Source organism: Meleagris gallopavo, chromosome 3 (assembly GCF_000146605.3).
Source record: "Meleagris gallopavo isolate NT-WF06-2002-E0010 breed Aviagen turkey brand Nicholas breeding stock chromosome 3, Turkey_5.1, whole genome shotgun sequence".
Classification (NCBI taxonomy): Eukaryota; Metazoa; Chordata; class Aves; order Galliformes; family Phasianidae; genus Meleagris; species Meleagris gallopavo.
This window is the reverse complement of record NC_015013.2, coordinates 82,455,735-82,477,465: the sequence shown is the minus strand read 5'-3', so window position 1 is coordinate 82,477,465 and position 21,731 is coordinate 82,455,735. Positions and strand designations below refer to the sequence as shown.

The following is a 21,731-nucleotide window of genomic DNA, read 5'->3' as shown; positions in this document are numbered from 1 at the left end:
ATGATTACTGTGGCTCATGCTCTAGGCACATATCTGTGTGTTATAGATATAGAGACTGGAGCTTCTCCTAGCCTGAAAGAGATGACAGGACCGTATCACAACAGCAACAGGCCTTCTATTTTCACATTTGATGAAAACAACTAAGGAAGGAAGTCCAACTGGGCTAGACCCATATTTGACATGCCAGCAGGCAAACTCACATTGATGACCCATTCTTGTGTTTTCTTCAAATCTCTATTAAGCCTGAACTAACCACACACATTTGACCAATCATTTTAACCCATACTAGTTTCAGACTTTCAACACTTCACCATTTGGATTCACAGCAAAACATGTACTCAGCACAAAAGTCCTCATTCTCATGTCTAAAACCTTTAGAGGATGAAATATACTCCTCCTCTCTCTCCCCAGGGCACAGAAAGTATTGCTGCTTTCAAATAATTTTCAGTTAGGTTCTTTCATTATTTAGGTCGATCAGGCTCCTCGACATGGTCCTTCATGGTTGTAACAGGGGAATTGGATCCCTGGGCGTCCTTTCTTCTTTGCCATCAATTCAATCCAAATTAAACCTACCTTACTGATTTCAATCCTGTTTCATTTTTTCACTTTAAGGAGATCAGAATATAGGACTGACTTAATACCACACTGCATAATTTGCTGTTTTGTAACTTGATGCTTTTGTAAAAAATCTGCAGAATTTGCTTTCCTCTACTGCTGCCTGACTCCAACCTACTGCTGTGATGATGATACTATTTCTTCTGCTGACATCAAGAGTTTATTTCACTTTTTTTCCTGCATAATTTAAGAACTGAAAGATTTCATTCTGTTGAAAGAAATATGTGTTTTCCCTATCTTACACAACAAAAAATTAAAGCACATCAGCTCTACTGTCTGCTTACTATACAGCTAGCAAGAAAGAAGGCCTACATTCATGATCAAGAAGATCCCAATTACCATTTGACCTGCAAACATGACCACCACATAGGGATCCACAAGGTCCTTACTGTCGCCTATGAACGCTTTCGTGACATTTGCCATGATGCTAGAGTTCATCTTTGGAAGTCCTTCTGCTTTGTAAATTCTCACATAAAATCTGGCCCATGGTCTTTCAGATGGAAATCCTTTGGGGATCAAGAGATTCCTGAAAGGAGAGAGAACACTTCTTTAAAATTGAAAGTGATGTTTTTTTTCCAAAATTGTTATCTCAAGTTAGCTTGCATTCTGAGAATAAATAAAAAAAGGGGGTATAAATTTGTTTTTGGATCTCCAGAACCACAACATTTTCTGGTTACTATGAGAAAATAATACACCATTATTCAGCAAACATGTCCGTGTGACATATATGTGTTTCTCAAAGCATAGAAAATATCATTTGTAGGTGACCTCTGGATATTACCTATTTCAACGCACTTCTCAGAGCAGGTCTAGCTGGATCAGGTTGCTCAGCACTGTGTCTGATAAATTCTGAGTATCTCCACCTGCTCTCTCTTGGCCTCTGCTACATTCAATCACCTTCATAGTACAAAATATGTAAGTTTATTTATTTCTGTTCAGCAATTCCTTTGTTCTAACTTGTATCCAAAACCTCTCATTCTTCTACTTTGGAAATAATCCAGCTTTGTCCTCTTCATTATACAGCTGGAGACGGCAGTAAGATCCCCTTTCGATTTCATAAGGCTCAAGTAATGAATCTTCCCAGCTCTCCTTGTAGATCATGCAATCCAGTCCCATATCTTGGTGGCCCTCCATGAACTTGGTCCTATATGTCAGTATTGACTAGTAACATTGCTCTTGTAAAATCTAAAGTATACTGGCAGCTTGTTACCACCTTAATTTCTGTATCTTACATGGAGAGTACACGTGAGTTTATTTAAGAATGTGGAAAATATAATATTCACATAATAGCTTCTCACACTTTTTCTTCTTATTTCGCTGCTTTTCAAAAATATTTCAACTGATTTTAAATCAATGAATCTTCTATCAAGGATAATCTGGCACTTAGCCACAGGTTCTGGTCAGCTCTATCAGCTACAGATAAGTGACTATGACATGCTCTTCAATTTATTTGAGAGGATTATAAAAACCTCTCTTTGAGTACATCAGAAGAGCCAGGCATATGATAACTTCAGCTATTAACCCTGTGTTAGCAATGTCAGGAGTGAAAAGAGAGCAGAGGACTTTTCAGGTACTTAATAAAGAAGGATGCAGTAAGAAAGAAACTATTGCAATACTTTTCAATCTGCTCCTCAGTATCAGCTGTTTTTTGTGTGGCTTGTATCGTGTCGCCTTTGCCAGTCACACTGATGTCACACTTCAGGTATCCCTTGGTTCCTGTCCTAATATCAGCAGGATCTGTGAGAAGCGCCCACTTGTCGCAAAATTGATGACCTGTAAGATGGACAAACTTCAACAGCAAGATAGAGGCTGCAAAACATGCAAAACTCGCTCCTCTTCATTCGCACCAAGGGCACTGCAATCATTTGTGTTTTCAGCTGGATTTGAGGATCTAAAATGTTGTGTGACCAAAAAGGAAGACAAGAGAATTGATGTAGGTCTTACTGGGAACAAGGTTGTTTTCATCAATGTTTACTAGGATCAATGACTGAAGACCAGGGGAAGGCTAGGTAAGGTTTCAGCAGCTGAGCTAAGGCTGAGGCTTTAAGAATGACCTGATTTCTGATGAGAACTGTCTGAAGAATTCAGTACTCTCCTGCAGCAAGAGGGTGGCCTGAATGGCTCTGCTGTTATGTCTCTAGATGCTGTATCTGGGTGACACCTACAGCAAGTGGCCTAAATGCATCCATTCCTAAAGACTAAGAAGAGATCAGGTCATAGAATGGCTTAGGTTAGAAAGGACTTTAAAGAGGTCCATGAGTAACTGTGGAAGAGAAAAAGATATATACTTTGTAGATGTAAAAACAGGACAAAAATGGGATAGGTAATCTTTCCTTAACTACAAATTTCAGTAAGTGCTGGACATCTCTGAAGATGGCAGTGGAGCCATGGTCAGCTCTTTGCCACTTCCTTCTTCTCTCCCCCTTTCTGCTCTGCCTCTCCTCTTACTTTGTGCTCTCCTCACAATTTTTTCCACACTCTCTCCTCTCTCCCCACCTCCACCCCTTTTGCCAGCACAAGTGGTAACGAACAGGTAGGTTCAGATTTTGTAAACACTGAGCTGCCCTCTCTGATCCCATAATTAAATGCTGCCTCTAGCAAAGGGCAGATTGTCAAGGTGTTATCAGCGCTGAAGTTTCCTCCTTCCAGAGAACCAGCTTTTGTCTGGTTATCTGTCATCCATATAGGAAGACAAACCTTCCAAAAATCCAGCTAAGTTTGTCCCTTGACATACACCTCAGGCATCTAAGTGGAAAAGCAACACACCTCCCTCTTCCTTCCTCCCAACTCATTTAACACGTTCAACAGGCAGGAATCCGCTTACCTGGCTGAGCATACACCGTCCCCAGATCTACCTTAAAGGAGCCTATCAGCACACTGCCGATCAGTTTATGGTGCATAACCTGTTACAAAAATGCAATGTTACTGCCTCTTTTTTTTCTTTTCACCATAAGAGCAATTTAAAGATCACAATTGGTTCAAAGGTAGTAATCAGTGACATTCAGCAGCATCTAAAGATGATTGCTTATAGCTGCAGATACAGGGAGCATTTGGAATTTCTTCCCTCGTGCCTTGTGCCAATTTAGACATCAATTCAGTTGCATTCATTTGGATCACCCAGGTTCATCCCAGGATGTGTAAGAAGGTTTATTCCCAGATGAGGAATCAGATGGATATGTGAGAGTAGATGCAGTTACATTACTTATCCCAGTAAATTTAAATAAATCATAATAAGGATAATAAGGATAGACACATGGGGCACAGCTGGTTCCACATTAGGCTGCAGAAACTGTATCATATGGCAATTCAACTATGAATTGCCATATGAACCGAGTATACCCACAGGAGAAAGAATTAAAGTGTGCCTTTGCAACATTTCAACATGTATTAAACAAAGAGACTCAGTCCTGATTTAACCCCCACCATATTAATGAAGTCAGAGAAGTGATGTGGATGTAAATGAGATGGCAAGCAGGTCCCAGTGAGTCTGCCTCCTTAGCCTTCCTGGCAAGTAATGAATTTCATTTAGTTCAATCAAACTCAAATTTGATTAATAACTTCCCTTTGTCGGATGATTCCTACATCTCTGTACTTTTGTGTTTGGTTTTCAAATATCTGTGTGCTCCATCTTACAGGCAAGGCAGATGCTAACAGCATATTCTAAGGGAAGACTGGCTCTGGAAATGTATTTCTTAAAGAATATGCCTCTCACCAGAATAGCTGACAAGGTTGGAATCCACTCCTCAATTGTGAAATGCTTTCTGAAAACAGCCTGAGTCATCTAGAAAATCTTGGCCCAACTGCAAATTAGTCTCTGGGTTTAGTTTCACCAAAGTGAAATTGAGAATTTGGAGATAAATATTCACATATCTGAGAGCATTTTAGGAATTTGAAAGACTTCATACTCTGACTTTGGACTTGCACATCCATGTCAGAGACACTAGACTTCAGTGATTTTTCATTGGATTTGTCATGTACTTCATTTTCTGTGTTACCCTTTAGTGTGCCACCTGTGATTTTGGGATAACATTCACCTGTCCTTGGTAAAACCTCACTTCAACATAGAAGGTGTTGAAGTAGGACAGAAAAATCAAACAACAAAGGAGAAATTTTATTCAACCCTATGATTAAAGCTTAAAAACTAATTGAGCTTTGTGTAAGAGAGGGGTCAATGTGAAGCCAGTGCTTCATGTAGAGGTGCTGCTTTTCTCAAACCCTTATGCCACCAGGTCCCACCACAGTGTTGCCGCCTTGCTCTGACAAGGCTGGACTAAGGTACCCATGGAGGAATAAGCCATAAAAACTGGTGGGTTTCATATTGCCATGTGACAAGATCATAGTTTTGGAAGAACTACATGGGAACAGAAGCTTGCCCAAATCTACTGTCCAACCAGAAAGGGTGGGTGGAAAGGGGAGGTAGGATGGAGGCTTTCCATGATCAAAACCTTGAAGTTGCTTTATGACTTTGGAAACAAGAGGAGGGGGTGTGCCTATGTCTGACATGATGTTGTCTCACTGCCCTTTGCATTTTCTTCCCAGGGTATGGAAAGATATTCAAATAGCGCTAGATGTGTAACCCTCACTACTCTATCTGGAGCTTTGCTGTGTGAAACATGACATCCTTGGGTGAATGCCCTCTATGGCACTTTTAACTGCTGAGGGAATACCTCAATGCTTGTGTTAAGTGCTATGTATTTCTCCTGGTACTTCTTCAAGCATAGGGTTTTTTTATGATAGCAAAGTATGCAAGCATTAAGTTTATAGTAAATGCCTCGCCTTCCCTGGAAGGGAGCATCACATCTACACTGCACATTAAAGGTTTGTATCTTTCCAGACTAGAGACAGTTTTCTTCAGATTTTCTGAATGAGCACAAGTATGAACAGTGTTAAACTGAGGAGTATTTCAGTACTGCAGCATAAGGGGCATCTCAGTGCATCATAACATTACTACAGGGTTTCTGGAATGTACTGGAAAATATAAAAGGAGAAAAGTATTTGTTCACTAGTACGTGCTAGGAAATGGAAAATCTCATTTTCTTCTCAAATTCAGAGTCTGAATGCAGCTGAACTGCTGGACTCATGCAAAATAGCACTAATCTTTTTTGCTTTCCTTGAGCTTCCAGATGCAGATGAATTTGTTTTCAAAGATTATGTGGATTCAGTGCATGAGTGATTGCTGATAATGGCAGCTACAAATATTTGTTTTTCTTTAAGTCATATTCATGCTAAGCAAGTGCCTTGAAGCTTTCCAACCCCAAGGATTCCTTCTCTCCCAAAGTGTATTTCCTTTCTTATTTATTTCTACCCCAACATGTCGCATTCTCTAAAACTGTGCTGAAAAGTAATGAATTTCTCATTTCAGTAGCATCAGTGAGCATTGTACTACGTTAATATTTTCTTTTTAAAATGTCATTTTTATCTAGGACCCCTTCTTTAATTTCACCTTCACCAGGTTTATATCAAAATGTTCTTTGAGCCCTATGAAGCTCTGCAGATTGACACCAGTTAATGCTGGCACATTCCCCACACATCAACACACTCAGAAAGCTGGCATATTCCTGTCCACCACTGGAGATATGTAAGTATTATGTAAAGAATATCAGTTCCAGCAGACTGACTGTACCTCAGAGAAAAATTACTATACGTTCCCAAAATGCAGTAATTCACAATATTTGATGTGTCAGTATTGTCCTTATATGCTATCACATCAGAAGAACTCATGAAGGCCATATGCTGTGATATAATCCTAACAGTTATACAATATCTACTCTGAAACAGAAGAGGGAACAATGTCAGCCTGTAATAAACTCTGTCCTTGGGGATATGTGAAGGTCAGATCTGCAGATATCCTGCACAGGTATGAATTTCATGTATTTGAGATGTGTGTGTGATTGAGTGGATCTGAGCTTAGGATTCTGTCAATTTACTACCAGCACTGGGAATCCAGATGTCCAGATGGTCATTTTTAAATGAATATTTTTGGTTTTTGTAGCTGGGAAAAGTCATTTCATAATCAGCTCTGCAAAGCAGGCACATTCTGAACACCTCAAGAAGGTTTTGCTCATGTGCTTTCCTGTAGCTCCCGAGCAAAGCCTGACTTTGTCAAGCACAGCTAACACACCATTTCCTGGTGCACTTTTTGAAATGGACAAGGCACTTTAGGAAAATCCATGATCTTCCCTAAGACAACAACTCACTATTCATCCCAAGTGGTGGGACTTCTAGCAGTAGAAATGGAAAAACAAACAAGCAAACAAACAAATAAACAAACAAACAAACAAAAATACAGCATGGAAGGTTCTGGATGCTTTCCTGCTCAACTTGATGTAGGTAAGCTGCTTTTAGCAGGGGGTTGGACTTGATCTCCAGTGGTCTCTTCCAATCTCTATGATTCTATGATTCTATTATCTTGTGATGTTTCTAAGGTGAAGTTTATCTTTCTGTGTCACAGAGTGCCAAGCCAGCAATGTGTGTCCCTGAAAATCCACACCTCATCTTCCTTTATGTTTAGCTTTGCTTTCCTTCAAATAATTGCCAGCCAGCTGACTTTCCTCCTTTTCCTCTCCATTCTCCTTTCCTCTTCCAACACTTCATATTGCTTTCATAGCACCCTTGACACTGAACATTATGTCTCTTTTTAATTGCACTAGGAAGAAACATTCAGAGCCAAAATGACACAGACACTATTACTTACTGTACTGGGCTTTCCTAGGTACTTACGGAGATGTTGATTATTTTGTCGAACAGAAACACCTGTGGTCCAACAAAATCAAACACAAAGTACTGTGGAAGAAGGGGACAGCAGGTCAGAATCATCTTTGTGCTGGTAGCAGCACTGTCAGCATCATGGCTTAGTTTTTTCAGTTACCCCACAGACCTTGGTAAAAATCTGGGAGCTAGATAGGTGGTGGTGGGTATGGCAAAGACCTTTCCCTGTTCCCAGGACAAAAGGGAAAGCCCAGACCCCTTTGCTACTGAACGGACGTCCCTGCTCAGATGTGCAGATGCTACCAGCTTGTCCATTCCAGTTCAAGTCACCAAGTGGAGACGTCTCAGAGCCATTGAGGAAAATGTCTTTCCCAAAAGAAAGCACCAACCTCATTGTAGAAGGGAGCATTTGTGCCCTCTTTCACTGTTGTTTGCTTCTTTTCATCACCGATCTCAATGATGACTACGGGGTCGATGTTCTCACCCACCAGCTGCCTGGCCTCAGTGATTGTGATGGCAATCTGTGGGGAAGAAGGACAACACATATTTTCCCAGCTCATGTCAAAGGTGTGTAAGGGCTGCCACCCCCTGCTCACCTGGTAGTTCTGGGTTTTCATCTCCTCTTCATGAATTCTGGGCACCAGTTTTGCCCTGTATCAACCACAAAATAGTTCATTAGGTATCTCTGGCTAGACCTACTACTTGGATGTATATTGCAAAGAGTTTTTGTCACTAAGCTGTCACTGCTTTTGGCAGGTAGCTTTGTTAGGCTTGATTTCACCAGCAGTCGTTCAAGCATCATCAGAGGGACATGTGTGGCTCCAAGGGCTCAGACCTGTGATCAGATGGCAGCTGCATCATGATCTGAACCACTGCAGCTGTCCATGGGCAAGGGCCCTGCACATAGAAAACAACATAGCCCCTTGCTCTCCTGTTGGAAGATGGGTACAAGCACTGCTCTGCTTATGCCTCTCATTAGCACATGCAAGGTACAACTCCAGCTTCCTTGCAGAACAGTGCCAACTGGTCTTTTACTTTTTCCTATTGCTTTTCATAAGACATGAAAATAGGATGGCACATTTCTTATCTAGTTCAAGTGGCAAACTTCTTGAATACTATAAAATTTCATACCTGGATTTACATGACATCCCACTTAGATCTCTCTGTCTTTCATGCATTTGGTTATAGGGAAATGCTTGGCATCTGCACAGCCCAGAACAGCTACCTGCTATTCAAGCAAATGATCTCACCCATTGATCCCATCAAACTTTACTCCTTTCCTCCCCCTCTTGAAAAACAACTACATAAAACATCTGATTATAGAGACTGCTGGCCAATTTGGCTCATTTTCATTAGCAGCAGAGTTCAGACCCTCTAGCATCCATTTCAATCTCTCCCTGAACTAGATAGCATCTGGTGACAATCTGCCTTGAGCTGATAATATTTTGCTGACAAGCACATCCACTCTGTCATGTGGAAGGAGTGAAGGGATCACTGTGTCAGTAAATGGATTTTCTGTCAACAGATGTATTGTCCTATGCCAATATCATTCCTGAGAAAGATGGAAAAGGTGTTTTGAGGGACATAAAATATGCAAAGGAGAACCTTTTCCTCTCTGGGCTTAAGGATCCAAAAGCACTGGACAACGCATTGCTGCTCATCAGGTCTTCCTCTCCCTCTTCTTGTCTTCCAAGAGTGTCATGGTGAAGCTTTTCACTTTCATCATGATCACCTGGTAAGTAAAAACAATCAAGAAAATAAACCCAGTATCTGATTTCTGCCAGAAAAAGCTAACTTGGAGAAGAGCAGCGAATTCATCAGTATGAGGTGCATATTTTATTTACTTGGGTATCACAGTGATCACAATGAGGATTTGTACTGAGCAGCACTGATGACAACAGCAGGTTCTCTTCCATGCAAAAAAAAATTATACTACAGATAAATTGAGGGTACGGCACTTCTCATCACACCGTGTGCATTCACAACAGGCACATGTACCAATGGCACCTGACTGCCTCATCTCTCATCTACTAGAAAGATGGTGGGACAGATAATCACCATTACTTGCCTGTATTTGCAGCAGTGAATCTGTCATTCAATCCAACACCCTCCATTTCCCTCTAAGTTACCAAATTGGAGCCTAGTTTTGAAATCATTCCTCACCTTTACCTGCTGCAGAGATGACGAATGGTAGGTCACGGACAGAAAAAGAGAGTTGAACATGATTCATTGGATCTCTTGTAGACAGCTCTGCTCAAACGAGACAAATTGCTTTCAGAAGTGCCTATTTTTCTTCCTCACTCTTCTGAGTCCCAGAAACAAGCTCATAGGTACGTATCTACATTTGGATAGTGTGGCCTTTCCCACACTGCTCTGCTTAGTCCTCCTGGCCCAACAGAAGTTCTGCCAGCATCTTTGCCCCTTGCTGAGTGTGTTTGTGTTCAGCACCTGGCTTGGAAAGGAACCTGTCCATTTTAGGTGAAAGTTTAGATATTGGTTGCCTGTCATTGGTTCTAATATATAGAGATAAGCAAGAAATGTTCAGTGACTCTGGACTTGAGCTATTTCTGGTCTAGAAGATGTCAGATGGCACCCACAAAAGTCAAACAGACTTGCTCGGCAATACTTAGAGGTTTAGACAACCTTGTGGAGACATCCTTGCATCAAATGAAAGGAAATACATCCAAATGTATCTTCTGCAAGTGTTCTGTGGCACTGTATCCCAACTACAAAACTGGATAAAGATTGCCCAGAGAAGCCCCATCCCTGGAGGCATTTGAGGCCAGGTTGTACGGGGCCCTGGGCAGCCTGATCTGGGGAGTGGCAGCCCTGCATGACAGGGGGTTTGGAATTGGATGATCTTTGAGGTACTTTCCAGCTGAAGCAATTATTTGATTCTATAAAGGGTTTTAATACTGCTTCCACATCCCTTTGCAAAGGCATGGTGATTTGAGTACTTAGAAACTGCTGATAGTAGCAAAGGACCATCCACCGTACAGTAAAACTCACTTTCTAATTAGAGCAATTATCAGGTGTGAATGTGGTTCTTCTGCAGCTGGATTCCACAAGCCCCTGCTCCCAGCAAACCGCCAGACAGGTACAGAGACAGGAGTTTTGCTTGTGCTGGAAGGTGATCAGAAATGAGCCAGCAGAGAAGCCAGCCTGGGTGCCCTAGTGCCCTGTTATGCAGCTCTGCGCTTGAGCTGACATACCCAATCTCTTGATGGAGCAATCTCATATACTATATGTGTTCTCTGACTGCCCCTCTGGCTCTTGTTCATTCTGCCTGGAACAGGGAGAGTGAGTTGTCTGTGTCCATGTAGACATGACTTGATTTACAGCCCTTGAGTGAAGGGTGTCTGTCCAGAGTTTTGCATCTGTAGTACCAAGTCCCCATGACTACGCCCCAAATCCTATTTACTCTAGAGCATGCTGTTTGATTAGGGGCTTGTAGTACTCTGTGTTGTTTGCTTTGCAGGCTAAAGCAGAAAAATCTTCCCCTCCACCCCACAGCTGGGAACAGGCATGTGCCATTGTGACGTCCTGCCTGGGCCACTTTCTGCAGGGTCCACATTTCCGTTGAGATGTAAACTCTTTGCAACACTTCTTTTGCTTTAAAGTTCCATTCTCTTGACATTTTAGTATCTGAATCAATATCCTTTTTACTCAATTGCCATATATATATTGCACGTAACAGCAGGAATTATTCCCTTGTGTACATACAGCAAGTGGTTTAATGAATCACCACACTCCCTCACTGCACACTTCTCTGCTAGGTCTCCTAAGCCCAAATCCCCATTTAACACAAGAAAGAGATGGCAATATCTGCATCTTTGCTAGTTCCAACTCTTCCACAAAACAGTAATGATATATATGAAGAAGCAGCATAAGGACCCCAATCCATCCAACGTCTCAAAGACATAATCATTTGAAATAAGCAGTTACACATATACAAATGATTACATGGTAAACTAAAGCAAGTTACCATGTAGTTTATCTCCTAGAGCTCGGCATATTTTATAGAGCATAAGGTGAATAAACTCTAACATAACTGTCATTACTAAGAAGCTTGATGGTGTTGGTTTCTCTTCTTCAGAAGTGGAGTTTCCTTGCTATAAGGACCAGAAGAGAATCTTTTTGTTTAAAGTAGTGCCCTTTAGCTAAATAGTATTTATGACACAAAATTAGTGTTCCTGTTTCTTCCCAACAGTGAGTCAAGATACACATGGCTGGTTTATGGCAGCACTGTAATTCACAGGCTGCACTAAACACTAAGGAGTCCACATTTTAAACGTCTCATTAAATTTGAGGCATGAAACTGTAACATAACACCACAGAAAGCAAAGAATTTGTTGTGGCCAAAATGTGAGTTTTTGTGGAGGCGAATGAGAGGACTATGGGGAGAGGAGGAAAATGGCAGTGGTAGGAGTGCTGGAGAGCATCTCCTTAGCTTGGAAAACAATGATGTGTTAAAGGGTAAGAAATAAAAGACTCTGCATGTCTTATGGATGCACTTACAGCTGTTAAACATAAAAAACAAAAGCAAAAACAGAGGAAGAAAGTGAACAAAAACCACTCCACCATATACTTAAGAGGAAAATTGCTTGATCTATCCAGCCTATTCTGCAGGTTTCTAGAAGAAATAGATCTTCAGGAGGAAATGTGAAATGATGTTTCCATCTCTAGAACAGAAAAAACTGTTAAAATCCTGCCATCTGCCTATTTTTGTTTTACTCTATCAGAGACAGTAGTTTGAACTTGCAGGATCCAAAGGTGGATTTAACAAAATACTTAATGCAAAAAGAGTAATCTCTCTGAGTACCTAAGAGTGATAAAGAATTTACTGCCCATTTTATCAACACTAAGGCAGCAACTGTAAGACACAATTCAAATGAGTTCACATGAAATGAGGTATAATACGATCCCCAGCCTGCTCTCGCCAGTTGCAATATTGATTTATGAGGCCTTACCCAGCGCGTCTTTGTTTGCAATAGTCAACCCTTTCTCGCCTTTTTTCTTCTTCTTCAGCTTCATGCCACCAAATAGCCCCTTTCTGAAAAAATTAAAGAAAAACAATCATTGTAACAGCTTCCAGCCCTTTTCTGTGCTGGACTCTGATTTAATTCAAAGACCTGCTGAGAGGGCATTTTGATTTCCAAGCGATATCATTATATTCTGATTTGCCTTTTATTGAAAGCAAACAAGAGAATGCTCCAGTTTCATGCTTCATCTAACTTAGTTTATTTTAAAAATTTGGCACAATACGGGCAAGCATGCTGACAGAGAGCCAGAGTTTCTTTTCAAACCCAAGAGAGCAGGAAGAGGCAAAAAAAGGAAGTTCAAGTTTCCAGTTCTACTGATTTGCCCACACATAATTCTCACTCCTGTGGCAATACTAGAAACAAAAACTTCCTACAGATTTTAGGTTCCAGTCCAAAAGCAGTTTTGCAGTGAATTAAGATAAACATAAAAGCATTTCTTTAAACTTCCTTGGTGTGAATGTGCACAGTGCTGGTGGCATATTCACCACCATAGCTTTTGCCTTTTATTTAATTAGTTCTCATTCCCTCCAGCAGCAAAGCTACAAGCAGAGCTGGAGAAGAGATCCTCCTCAAGCTGTTTTATGGGGACAGTTTAGCCTAGCACCAACCCCAGCTACCACTGCATGTGGTTTTTCTGCCTCCCACTCCTCCCCATACTGAATGAGGGAATTCAGCAGCTTAAAACCAAGCTTTCTATGATCATTTCTATGATCATGGTTAAAATGGCTTTGCTTTCATTAAGGATTTTTTATCTCTTGCATTCATTCTATTTTAACCAGAGCCAGAAGCCTAGCACAGTTATTTGGGAGCAGCAGGCATTGATAGGGTGAGATCCAGGCAGGCCAGCACAGACCTGGGCTGGCTGCCGTAACAGAGAAAACATGACAAGATATTCATCAGGGACCCACTGCAAATCGCCCTGTGGCAGAAAGCAGTTCAGCTGCTGAACTAAGTTAAAGCATTCTTCAAGCAACAGCAAGGAGCCAGGTTGGTTATTCAGAGCTTTGTGCTGTTCTGCCTTTTCCTATTTTACCTTCCCATTGCTCCTTCAGCTTTTTAGAGAGTAGAGAGACAGAGTAGTTTGTTTCACAGAAGAAGACAAAAGGAACATCTCTATAAGTCATAGAGTGTTTGCACCTCAACAAAGAATGTTCTTAGCAAGGTACTAAAAAAGGCTTCCCAGTGAGGTGGTGGAGTCACAATCTCTGGTGATTTTCAAGAAAAGGGTAGATGTCACACAGAGGGACATGGTTCAGTAGGCAGGGTTGTGGTGGGTTGATGGTTAGACTAGATGACCTTAGTGGTCTTTTCCAACCTAAATGATTTTATGATTCTGTGATTCTTATTCCTTTCATATCTACTCCAAGGAATGCTTCCTTAGTGGCCAGATAACATAATCCCATCAAATCCCCTTTGTTTGCACTGTGGATCCAGGAGCACTGGCCCTGGAGTGGGGTATTGAGGCTGTTCTGTCATTTTACAGGCAAAGAACAAAGTATGACTACAAGACTAATGAATTTAATAATCTCCATTTCCAACCTGACCTCCTGCTTCAACTTCTGATTCTTCATACCCTATAGCCAAGGTAGGAGTTCATATACTGCAGAGAAAAGCCAAGGAGGGAAGATCATAGACGCACAGAATGGCTTGGGTTGGAAGAGACTTCAAAGATCATCTACTTCCAATTCCAATTCAAGTTCCAATAGAAGATGAGATCTCACCCCACTGTCCTTGAAGAGAGATTAGCACAGAATCTGTACTCAGCAACATGGAAGATAAACTATTTTTGTGCTAAAACTGTGCCCAGATTTCTTCTTTTAACCCATAGTTCTAAGCAGTGGGATGGACATACTTGCTGTCCTGCATTTGGTTCCCCGAGAGACTGAAGTGAGGAAATTTAACACAGCTGTCCTCACACTCTGGGAAAAGACTGGTTGGTTTTTATTGATCTCATGGTTTTCTTATCTTTTCTTCCCTTAACAAAAAGGGTGCTTTTAAGCTGCATTATTCAGTGTTTGAGAGGAGACTAGGGAGCAGCAATCAAACCTCTGAGCACCGGAGTGTGTCGTTTCATTTTTTCTGGTTTTCTAGAGGTTTAAGCTAGTGTTTAATAATGACCCTTAAAGTCTGCATGCATCACATCCTGGTGCCAATCAAGGTCTGGCAAAACAGTTACAAGAATATAGGAGCCATACACAACAGTTCCTCTTTAATAATAAACTGAACAGTGCTTGGGATAGGAGTGGGCAATAATGGACTCTGCACTTTAAGGGCCTGAAGTAAGACCAAAATAAGGGGGGAAAGGAGAGGAAGGGTGGAGAGGGGAGGAGAGAAGGGAGCAAAATAATAGAACAAAAACAGATTTGGGAAGCTATTTTTATTAGATAAAACCCCATAGACTTATTTTGAATTAATTGTACCACTCTAACATATAATCAGAAATCCAAAGTTGCTGCAGATGATTCATTTTGCTTGACTTCTTGGTGAAAATGTAAGTCACATTCTTGCAGATCTCCCCTGCCCACTCTCAGCTTCACTCAGTTTTCACATTTTGTGTACTTAAAGTGGAATAAAGAGTTGTTTGCAGGCATTGTGAAAAGTTGCAAAGAATACATATCAGCATAGCCGAAACATTTCATCTTGAAATATTGAAATTACATGCTTTTATATTTTGAAAATATAGTTCTCTACATCTCATTTTTAAAGCTGAAGCATTCACTGAAACCCACACGAATCTGTGAGCAGTGGTGTCTATCAACCCACTGTTCTCTATCATTTTCCCAATTACTGGTAACATTAGTTCAAGAAGAGGTCTCCGTGGGCATGATTTCATACTACAGTTTTTCCAAGGAAACAAATATGCCTCATATTTCAGGAGGAGAAACAATCTATACCACTTGAGAATTTTCTGCTAGTAATGCCAGTGGTAAGAGTGAAAGCAAAGCATTTATTACAATGGCAACATTTTATTCCCCTATCATCAAAGGATTTGTTTACCTAAATTGCTGTATAAATAAAAATAGGTTCCCTGGGAGAAAGTACAGTCCAGCTAGCTCAGACAAAATAGCACCCACAAACTGGGCAAATCTGATGCCAATCAGTGGTCAAATACCTTAAGTCACCTGAAAACTCAATGTGCATTTAATTGTGAAGAAAAGTTACAGCAAACCAGCAAACCAGAATGGGAAACTGATAATAATTAAAAGACATATTGAGAGACATATATCATGAAAAAATTTCTCCAGTGCTTTGCAGGGGATCTCCTGGCTGTCAGTAAGGAACAAATATGGCACTGTGAGAATCTGGTGAATTGGGATGCATATAGGGTGCAGATTATTTGGGGTGCAGAAAAAGTCTTTCATCCATCTTTGGCCCGTGGTGAGGCTGAAAACAGCACTGAAGGACTGCAGTGAAGGTTCAGACCCCATATATTACACAATGCATTAAGACAGAGAAAGATTTTGTTCTTTCTTGGAGCCAACAGGATTTAAAGTACAGTAAAACAAATTCATTTCCAAAGAGGAGAAATTAGTTTCTACAGGTTACAGACATGACTACCTTGGAATTTTCCTATTATAATTACCTTAAAAAGAAGCAATTAGAAATTTGCCATCTCAGCTAATTGAAAGCATTTCTTATTTTTTTAAATAAATAAATAAATAAATAGAATCTCTCAGTTCTGTCTGCATGGGGATTGTGAAAAATCTAGAGTAAAGATAGTCTTTTTTCTTCTGCACATGTACAGTGACAACAGGAGTCTTAGTTTGACCACAGTTACTTGAAGTTTCCCCAGCATAAGTAGTAAGTAAGAGTGGTTCACCAACTGCTCAATAGCATTTGATTATAGTGAGAATGTGTTCGATTTATAAGAGTTCATTTCCCTCTACCATTGCCACAGGTCCATTGGGGTTCTAACTTCATTATCAAACTTCTTGAAAGACTCACAAATTGTATTCCCCTCTCAGCAAGATTTACCCACTACAGCTTCCAGCTTTTGAGCTTGTCAATTTTCCAAAAAAATCCTTTCATGCCCCTTCTTTTTCATTTAAGCTGTCCTGTTATCACAGAGGCTTCATGATCTCATCATGCACCACAAAATGTTCTCTCAGATATTCCATAATTGCTATTTGCAACATAATTTAAGGGAAAGATCGCAGAAAAGAACACTTCAGACTTGTCAGCATAATAGTACAAGTGACCTTACCATACACTGAATTTCTCTTTGATTTTTTTTTTACAGTAACTTTAAACTTAGTTTCATCTTCCAGTAAAACACTTCCAGAAATCCATGTGCTTAGAATTCACATTTGAGGAGAATCCCTTCTTCTTGTATGAATGGTCACACATAATCCATTCAGTCCTCATTTCCAGACGTGGATAGTAGACTCCATCCCCAAAAGGTACTGGAGAGACTCATCTCACCAAATCTGCTGTTGGCTTCTAATATCCCAAGTGTTTTCACCATCAATGGAGACACTTCAAGGGCACTTCAGATGCAGGTTACCTGACCCACTCCCCACGGGATGAAGGAAATTGCTTTTTTCTTGTTGGTCAAGGCTAATTTGTGCAACCATCAGTCTTGGAATGACTTTCTGTAATGCTGACACATGAACTGTGCTCCTGGATGGCACAGAGGAAAACAGCCAAGGAGGTGGATGTTGGGAACCTTTGGAAACACTGAGGGCAGGCAGAGACAAACCCAATTTTATCTGGAATGTCTCCAGCGACCATCCAGAAGTCCACATAAGGACAGGGTGAATGAGCTGCCAGCACACTTCTGGCAGCAGACAATCCTAGCTGGGACAGCTGCCTTCATTCCCCGAAGGCCCATTCCTCCCTGGAAGAAGCAGCCTCTGCAAACCTTTCAGAGCCATCAAAACCATCAGCTCAGAGATGATCAAAGGTTTGTGAGGCTCAGATCTAATCTCACTCCAATGCCTGATCTGAGTGTTAGAAATCAGAAAAAGAGAAAGAACAGCCTTCAGCCTTTTCACACATTAACATACAGCTTGTTAGGTAGATCTGCATCTTTGCATTTTGTTGCTTGCATGTTGTCTATTGTTAGGTAGCTTCTATATTTTGCGGCTTCTTAAAATTCTGCCTCTTTCAACAAAATTTAGTTATCCAAATAATTTTGCAGTATATCAAACAATACTGCATTAGGAGAATAATCATTTCTACATAATTAATCCCTATTTTCCTCAAATAATTCTCTAGATCATAAAAAATATTTTCTCACTTCTTTTTAAATGAAAAAAACAAAAGAAAGATTCTTGGCCCATTTTATCACTTCAAGAATAGGTACAAGTCAAGGAAACTGAAAGGGAAAGTAAATAACGTCCTTGTTTAAAGCCACTCATTTCAGAGTTCAAAATATAATTACAAAATAAAGAGGGGGGTTCAGGTTAAGCAGTCTAGTCAATTTAAAGCTTTAATGCGAGCATAATTAGTTAATTAAACAGAATTTTTATTAAGCTAATATCTCATTCCTGATAATAAATTAAGTCAGGGAAGAAACGTATTTAATTGCATTTAATTGTCGCAGAGAAATTAATAAAATATCATCTATATAATCAGTCAAAGCAAGAAACACCTCAGTGAGCAGTTAATGGTGTATTCATTTTCATGCTTTCTCTTCTCAGGACCATAGAAAGTTAAGCAAAGATACTGTCTGCTTATTTGTTTAATTTTTCTCTTTTGCCAGGGCAGGATTGCTTCACACAACATATTGTCAGATACTTTACACTGATACAGTAATGAGATTCTCTTTCTCCCCAGATCCATTATTTCTGTTGTTGTTCTTTCACAACCCATAGCCCTGGGCTTTTAGCTTGCTTTCAGTCATCTTGATTCCCCATCTGACAAGTCCATGGATTTGCAATTGAAAACCTTTAAGTTCTCAAGAAGGTGAATCCACAATCCTACCTGACAAGCTGCTATTTAAAGACCAGCCTTGGCGTACACAGTGCTATCAGCTCCTAAACTCTTACTTTTCCCATCTATCTGATACTATGGAATTATGTATCTTGCCTGAACTATTAATTTATCATTAACAATGCAAAAACAAAACTGCAAGATGACGTTAGTGTGGTCCCTGTTAGTTATACACTAAATCTTATATACCGCAATAGGCTCTAAATTAGCCATTACTACTCAGGGAAGAAATTCTATCTCTGTCAATAATTCCACATTAAACACCAGTTTGGTGCACTGCACCAGTCGGAAGGTGAAATCAGCTATTACAAACTGTAAAAAATGAGATGAAAATATGATAGAGAGCATTGTATGGCACTGAATTATTGTATTTTGGCTACTGCTTGCTGTTTTGGATGGCACCTCTCAAATACGACACAAAACTCAGCAACGTTCAGAAAACACAGCAGAGTGGCAATGGCTCCTGGAAGAGTTTATTCAGCCAGGAAAAGAGATGACAACCTGTGCCTAAGGGTGGTACACTGAGGTTAAAAACAAGCATGTGTGGCACTGAACACAGAACTGGCAGTCAGTTTCATGGAGATGGTCATGGAGTCATCACTGATGAAGTCATCTCTGAAATCAGCAGCTCAGAGTGAAGCACCAGTCAGGAAAGGCAGCACCATACTGGGTATCATCAGGATGGACTTCAGAAATAAGTGCCATTTTGCCTCTAGAGCATTGGCGAATCCACATGACATCATAAACACAGATCTGAATCAGATGGAAGTCATGCTAGATTTGAATCATGAGAAGGTTCATTACTGCAATTCTGTCAAAATGTTCAAAGCCCCCCATATAAGCTTCTGCCAGAATTATACCCAATCAGGCTGATAGTGTAAAACTTGTGCATTCTTTGATCACATTTGACCTGAAAAGTGATTTTATCCCAATTAGTGCTGCCTCCTGTGACCACTGTGCTCTTGGTTAAGTTCTTGAATCTGCTGTACCACCTAATTGTAGATGAAATGGTGTTTCAAAAAGAGCTATAAAATAGGGAATGATATGGAGAACATGAATAAAGAAGGAGTTTCTCAGCTTCTTAGTCCTCAGATTACAGTGCAGGAGCACTCAATCAGTTGATAAGCTTAAAAAACATGAGCCTAAGTGTTCCACAGTAAGAAGTATAAATTATACAGCAGGTTGCAAGGAACATTGTTGGGGCCAAAGTATCGAAGATGTTTTGCATTTATGGAAACCTAGTCACAGTGGGGTTTAATGTCCATCCAGCTCCAACTCCCTGACTCTGTGCAGCTGCTGAGGACAGGATCATTTTCTTACACCTGTCTGACAGACTTGTTTCCCAGGCATCCTCTCTCTGTCCCTCTTGGAAAAACGAAACTGATGTGAAGGAGGCTTAAAATTTGACCCAGTTGCTCTCGTGTTCTTGGTGTGTTAATTAAAATGTATTTCCTTAGACACTGTTATACCCAGAAAATCTAAAAAATGGCCTGGAGGGGTATATTCATTCCCTCTCCACAGGCAGCTTGAGCAATCATCTGCCTGGCTGAGCAAATGTACCCTGATCTCATGCATGTAGAAGTGATGAGAGAAAGCACAAGACAGTATGGAATATAAAAAGAGAGGCAATAATAATCACTTTTTACATGAGCAGATAAACATGAAAAAGAGGATTTGTGTATTTTCTTTTCCTCCTGGAAGAATACTTCAAAAGCAACCAGCTGAATTAAAACCAACCCTTGGAAAAGTTCCCCCAGAGTATCAGATATCAGACATACCTGTGAGCCTGAGTTGCCACCGCTGTGGGCTCCATCCTGCTTTTTTACTTCCAACTGTTGCCTCTTACACTGTGAACAGGTTCTCCAAGCTTCTGTTTTATCTAAGACTCATCTACTTTGTGCCTGGTCACTCCAGTTGGTAAACACTGAACCGGAACAAAGACTTTTCCCTATGCAAACATTAACTCTTGCTCTGGGGAGATCTGCAGGAGAAGCCAGCAAGCCACACACTGCTTTCCTCCAACAGCTCTGAGCTAAAAGAACATCAGCCTCTTCATCTCACCAAGAGATCTTGGAAGGGTCTTGGCTTCCAAACTGAGATATCACCCTCTGGAACATTAGTCTTGTTTGAACTTTCTGTGTATTTATACTCTGCTGTAATTAAATAAGAACTTCATTTTCTCCATTTTCTTACTCTTTCCACCCTTGATTTTCTCATCTTTTTACTGCAGCCCAACATACAGGGCTCTGGACTGTGTCTCCCTGTTCTTCTCCTCCCACCTCCCCAGTTAGTAATGCATGCCAATTTTAGTTACTAACCTTAACAAATTACTCACATTTCCTTCCTCCAATCTTGTATATATAACTGCTTCCTTAACACTTCCTCTTGACCATGCTCCATCCTTACATAGAACAGGTTAAAGATGCACAAGACCTATTTTGTTCTGCAGTTCCCATAAGACCATTTTCACACCATTCTTAACCTTTCCTGATGCAAATAAGACAGAACTGACCCATAAAGCCGAAAGGCTATTGGCATGAATCAGTACCTCTCTTCAAGGACACCCTTGAAACTGCATTTGACTCATCTGAAGATACATACTTAAGTTCACTGCTGTGATGAAGTATCCATAGTATTTCAAGCAATTACAGTTCTATGGGAGTATGAAATGCAGCAGACAAATTAAAGAGCTTTGTGCAGTTTAATGCAAATGATTGACCAGGTTCATATTTCATAGAATCATAGAATGGCCTGGGTTGAAAAGGATCTCGAAGATCACCTAGTTTCAACTCCCTGCTATGTGCAGGGTTGCCAACCACCAGACCAGGCTGCCCAGAGCCACATCCAGCCTGGCCTTGAATGCCTCCAGGGATGGGGCATCCACAACCTCCTTGGGCAACCTGTTCCAGTGTGTCACCACCCTCTGTGTGAAAAACTTCCTCCTAATATCTAACCTAAACCTCCCCTGTCTCATTTTAAAACCATTCCCCCTTGTCCTATCACTATCAACCCATGTAAACAGTTGTTCCCCCTCCTGTTTATACGCTCCCTTCAATTACTGGAAGGGAGCTACATCCTCTTGCTTCTCTTGGATGATTTAGGGAAATGGCTGCCTCTGCAGGCCTGTTATTTCATCTTTTTTGGTTCAGTGAGGTTCAAGCTTTCAGTCAGGAAGCTGCCTTGTCCTTCAGTGGCAGCAGTCGGACTCTCTTGACTTGAGCAGATGGGCAAAGCACTGCTAGGAGGAAAAATGCTTCCTAAATCAGCTATCTCAGACAATTCTGCATCTCTAAAAAGCACATACAAAATCCCTCTTTTCTCCAGTGGAGCAGAAAATGATTTTTTTAGTTATTATTTTTTATTCTTCCTTCTGAAGTTTGCATTTAGCTTCAAGTTTTTACTCCATCTTTTTATTGGTGCATTTTTGTTGAT

The 21,731-nt window shown here is 40.6% G+C and overlaps 1 protein-coding gene across 1 annotated transcript in view; it reads right to left on the bottom strand.

Annotated features, from left to right (window-relative positions):
* The window catches only part of FER1L6 (fer-1 like family member 6), a 71,836-nt gene extending 50,859 nt beyond the window's left edge, over positions 1-20,977 (bottom strand). Inside the window, 9 exon segments of the mRNA XM_003205270.4 lie at positions 955-1,141; positions 2,232-2,388; positions 3,440-3,518; positions 7,336-7,398; positions 7,713-7,844; positions 7,920-7,974; positions 8,929-9,055; positions 12,294-12,376; positions 20,078-20,977. Coding sequence (XP_003205318.2) covers positions 955-1,141; positions 2,232-2,388; positions 3,440-3,518; positions 7,336-7,398; positions 7,713-7,844; positions 7,920-7,974; positions 8,929-9,055; positions 12,294-12,376; positions 20,078-20,112 — 918 coding nt within the window. The 5' untranslated portion in view covers positions 20,113-20,977.
* Positions 20,978-21,731: the final 754 nt, after the last annotated feature.